Source organism: Camponotus floridanus, unplaced genomic scaffold, assembly GCF_003227725.1.
Source record: "Camponotus floridanus strain SB8 unplaced genomic scaffold, Cflo_v7.5 scaffold473, whole genome shotgun sequence".
Classification (NCBI taxonomy): Eukaryota; Metazoa; Arthropoda; class Insecta; order Hymenoptera; family Formicidae; genus Camponotus; species Camponotus floridanus.
In genome coordinates this window covers 35,263-40,708 of record NW_020229629.1, presented here as the reverse complement: position 1 = coordinate 40,708, position 5,446 = coordinate 35,263, and the positions used below count along the sequence as shown (strand labels likewise).

The 5,446-nt window shown below is 34.1% G+C and overlaps 1 protein-coding gene across 1 annotated transcript; it reads left to right on the top strand.

Annotated features, from left to right (window-relative positions):
- Positions 1–135: 135 nt before the first annotated feature.
- On the top strand, positions 136–4,991 carry LOC112639130. The gene is made up of 3 exons (XM_025412095.1): positions 136–707; positions 1,005–1,324; positions 4,852–4,991. Exons 1-3 carry the CDS (start codon positions 136–138, stop codon positions 4,989–4,991), a joined length of 1,032 nt encoding a protein of 343 aa, XP_025267880.1.
- Positions 4,992–5,446: the final 455 nt, after the last annotated feature.

Here is a 5,446-nt window from a genome sequence, read left to right as displayed (position 1 = left end):
GCATCCGGTTTTCACCAAATACCTATGGCAATCTAAAGACGCTCACAAAACTGCTTTCTCCACACCTTATGGACACTATCAATTCAAGCGAATGCCATTTGGATTATAAACGCGCCTGCAACGTTCCAGAGACTAATGGACAAGTTCTTTCAGGACTTCAAGGGAACGAATTATTTGTTTATATGGACGACATCGTCATATACGCAAGATCTTTTAAGAGAACACGAGATTAAATTTGAAAGATTAATGCAGAGATTAAGAACTGCAAATTTAAAATTACAGCCAGATAAATGCGAATTCTTAAGAAACGAAGTCATGTATCTAGGACACATTATCGGATCCGACGGAGTTCGACCCGATCCTGCTAAAGTAAAAGCTGTAATGAATTTTCCAATTCCAAAGAACCCAAAGAATATTAAACAATTTTTGGGATTAGCTGGATATTACCGGAGATTTATTCCTAATTTCTCTAAAATCGCAAAACCATTAACTGATCTTTTAAAGAAAGATAAAAAATTCGAATGGACAGAAAAACAAACTGAAGCTTTTGATATTCTGAGAAATTCATTATGCTCAGAACCTATTCTGCAATATCCAGATTTTTCTAAACCTTTTGTATTGACCACTGACGCATCCGGATATGCCGTCGGAGGCGTACTCAGTCAAGGAATAATAGGGAAAGATTACCCGTCGCTTACACGTCACGTGTATTAAACTCTGCAGAACAAAAATATTCAACAATAGAAAAGGAATGTTTAGCTATGTCTACTGTGTAACTCATTTTAGACCATATTTATATGGAAAAATCTTCACTATAGTAACAGATCACAAACCATTAGTATGGTTGCATTCTATTAAAGACCCTTCTTCTAGATTATGGAAATGGAGAACTAAATTATCTGAATATCAATACGAAATACGATATAAAAAGGGAACTTTAAATAATAACGCTGACGCTTTATCAAGGAATCCGCCTATTAATATTGCTATCCCTGTATTCGCAGTAGAAGAGGAAGGAAATCATTCTTCAGACGAATCAATATTCTCACATCGACCACAAATTCCTCGCAGGAAACGAATCACGGATACTGGTCAGATACCTACAAAATCTCTAGCTCAATTGAACCGCCGGAAAGGGATCGTCCTTCCGAATACGAAAATATAAGTAACTACAGCAATCGAGAAGTTACCATTGAAGAAGTTCCAGACTCAGAAGATAGTCAAGACAGAGCAACCTCAACGCACTCTGATGTAGATTATGCTGACATATTTGATTCTAATATTGTGCCTTATGGACAAGCACACCACACTCCTCCTCCTTGGAGTACAGCTCGAATACGAGAGACTCGAGATAATCTATTAAAACAAAAAGATAATCATGTGATATTTATATATTTAAATGGAACACCTTATGATAATGGTGCTAAATTATACCAAGAGGCAAATTTACTCCCTAAATACGAAGGCTTAACTTACGAAAGAGCCAGAGTAAATACTGTAAGGTCTAATACATTAATCGCTTTACCAATAAATATAATGATCGCATTCGAATAGAAGTGCAAACATTAAAAAATTGTTTATGTTCTCTCGTAGATGTTGTCAGAGAACTCGGACTTTCTTCCATAAGTATCAGTAAAACATATTACTTCGACGATTTACCATGGTCTTACATATTTAATCAAATCAAAAAAACATTTACAAGAAATGTCTATCGACGTAACTATTTGTCTGAATTTAACTCAAACACCTGATATTGAGAAACGGCAATCATTAATTTTGGAAAATCACGCCTCAGCCCCACGGTGGACACAAAGGCGTTACAAGACTTATAATCGCATTAGACCACATTATTTTTGGAAAACCATGAAACAAGATATTCAAGAACTTTTCGCACTTGCCGCGATTGTCAATTAAAGAAGTTAACAAGAGTGAAAACAAAACAACCTATGGTTATTACCGATACTCCTGGAAATGCATTCGATAAAATTTCTTTAGATATTATGGGACCACTTCCTATAACTAATAATAATAATCAGTACATATTAACAATGCAAGATTTATTAACCAAATATTCAGTTGCAGTACCTTTAAAAGAAGCTACATCTTTAACTATCGCTGACGCTTTTTACTAAAGAATTTATTTGTATTTATGGTGCACCTCGCGCTATTTTAACTGATCAAGGTACCAACTTTTTATTCGCTTTAATGCGACAATTAACAAAGAGATTTAATATTCAACATTTTAAAACTACAGCATATCATCCTCAATCGAACGGATCTTTAGAACGTTCACATCATGTATTAACAGAATATTTAAAGACTCAAATAGATACGGAAGATAATTGGGATGAATATTTAAAACTTGCTATGTTTTCATATAATACCAGCGTACATGAAGGAACAAAATATTCACCGTACGAATTAGTTTTCGGTCGCATAGCTCGACTACCTTCTTCTCATCCTATTATAGAAGAAAATATTGAACCAACGTATCATGATTACCTTACTACTTTGTTTAATAAATTAAAAGATGTGCAAACAAAAGCGCGACAAAATCTTATACAAGCAAAAGAAAGGAGCAAACAATATTATGATCGGAGATTAAACCCTCTACAAATTAAAACAGGAATGCACGTATTTCTTCTTAAAGAATCACGAAAGGGGAAATTCACTGAACAATACACTGGACCTTATGAAGTAATAGAATTATTACCTCTAAGCAATATTAAGCTTCGCATTGGAAATCGAACACGAATTGTTCACACAGATAAGATAAAGATATCTCATATCCAACCAGGATGAAGCACTAATCTTAAATTTTTTGTTACAGATGCACTGGCATAAAAAGCCAGCACAGCCGGCCTTGGCTACAGCAGCCCCGGATTCAGCAATATTAAACCTTGTGCAGCAATCCTTCTTATTTGCACACTGCACAAAAGGAGCTATATGCCTCGATGACGACAACAACTTATGTCACAAGTGCTATTCAAGGATTCGTACCTCACTCATTCATGAACGATACCGATCAATGCGCACACATTTCTTCGTAAACAGTCATACCGTCAGAGACGAATTCTGTTTAAAGTGCAACGCAACAGTGATACGAATTCGACCAATTAGTGAGTGTATCCCTTGTGCTTTAACAGCACGCAGCTTCCTCAGAACTCTTCACAACACATCGACTCATGTAGACGAATGTGAATATCCGCTACTATTAAATGTAGTTAATAGAGTTTTCCTCTAAATTCATCGTAACGAGGGTATGTCCTCTGATGAATCAGTTTATTGCGTTAAAATCACAGGATATCGAGACTTTGTTTTAAATTGTTATTTATGCGAAACGTGTTATCAAAGCATTCAACCTCCTATATTGCAAATGCAATTTTCTTTTATTTTCTCTCACTTTATTTCTCTAGAACCACATCGTTCCGAATTACTTTGTGTTAACTGTCTTCAATCTATTACTGTGTTAACACCGCTCTATCAATGCTCTACATGTCTCAGAGATATTATTGATTTTCTAACTTTTAACATGAATTAGATTACTCTAGCATGTCTCAGTCTACTTCTACCCCTTTATGCATTAAATTACATGGATATCTCCATTTGCTTACTCGCAACTATTACTGTTGTACTTGCTATACTATTATTTATCACCCTCTTCTTCAAAGACACTTTTTACCATTAGATCAGCATACTATAAGTATTGCCCCTCACACGCTCCCTACCATATGTAGTCGTTGTCGAAACCCCATGACTATTCAGAGACCCATAACAGACTGTAATATTTGTATTAGATACTTTAGTGGGCTTACTTCTTTGACTCCCCTAACAATTAAAAGGGATGGACCCTCTTCATAAAATAATGCATGAAGAACTCGATGGTTATATATGCAAAGGTGAATACTATTGCCCCGTATGCGTGACGCACGCATCAACGAAAGACTATCCTGTTAAATATCACGTTATATCACACGATCCACCTCATCCTCCTCCACTTAAATGTTACTTATGTGCTACTCCTATAGCGCAAAGAACTCCCTTGATAGATTGTCAAAAATGCTTTTTGTTTTACCTTGAAGAAGAGAGAGAGCAAGAACTCTCACGTAACCGTCATAATGAATAATTCAAATCTTGAAAACATTTCTTGTGAACATCCGATCCACCGAATTTTACAACACTGTCCAAACATATGTAGTTACGAATGTAAAAAGGTTATGTTTTACAAAAAACCAGGAAATTGGGATAAACCTTATACTCGAATGTGTTGTAACTGTTCTAAATTACGCCAAATTAGAAGCAATCATGAACTTGTGGTATGTCATTGGATGACATCTGGCAATATAGTATTTGCTAAATGTGAATTTTGCGGATCTGATTTAGATGAAACTCGTCCTCTCTTGGAATGCAAAGAATGTACATTTACATATTTCGAAAGAACATTATATGAACTAAAACATGGACGGGATATAAATCAATTAGGTGTATTTGCCTTCTGCAGTACACATAAAAAGGGAATATACGCATAAACGGCAAAAATGTGCCCTCCTTATAAACAGAGATCTACTATACATCCTATTTTACGAGACTCATTTTATAATAGTCTTCTCGTAAAATGTATAATCATTACAACTCATGACGTTCTTTATTCTTCATCACCTTATATTATTTGTTCTAATTGTTACAAACCTAAAGCTTATAACAGAGTCTTAACTCGATCTGTACACACCTTTCAATATGGCAATGTGCCTATTCAACGGTGTCAAACGTGCGGTAAACCATGCTGCACTAGTCGACCAATCGTAGAATGCCAAGAGTGCTTGCGTGCTTATTATCGATTTATATTTGTAGCAATGAAAAACGAAAGTACTTTTGAACGATTGATCGGCATATCCATAAATCCTATTACTTTAGAAGTAGAATATGGATTGAGAGAAACAAGAACTGAACCAATCGATCCAAATGAATTCTTAACGATATTAGATTCTTGATTCTCTACAACAAATAATTTTGCGATATTTTACAGATATTCATACATACATATATATATACATATATATATATTGAACAAACATAAAATAAAAAAAAAACAATAATAAGTTATTATAAAAATATTACTGAAAAAATATGAAAACATATATCTTCTATATACTTACAAATATACATACAAGCATATATAAAATGAATACATGTTAATGGATATTTTGAAATAATCCACTCTCTTATATACAAAATATATATATGTGTATCCTCAAAGCATACATAACGAAAAAAGAAAGGAAAATGTAATCGTTAGTTGATATAAAATATTATGTTATCACCACAATCATTATTATAATCTCATGTAACAAAATAGAATATATATATAATTATATTACTTACACATAATTATTTCAGACCATGACGACCTTACTCTTATTAATCATAATAAGCGAAGCGTCTGGCC

Coding starts and splice junctions, on each gene's coding strand:
- LOC112639130 (XM_025412095.1), top strand. CDS start 136: ATGGACAAGTTCTTTCAGGACTTCAAGGGAACGAATTATTTGTTTATA. Junction 708..1,004: donor CCGTCGCTTACACGTCACGT/GTATTAAACTCT, acceptor CTGTATTCGCAG/TAGAAGAGGAAGGAAATCAT. Junction 1,325..4,851: donor CCACACTCCTCCTCCTTGGA/GTACAGCTCGAA, acceptor TTATATTTGTAG/CAATGAAAAACGAAAGTACT.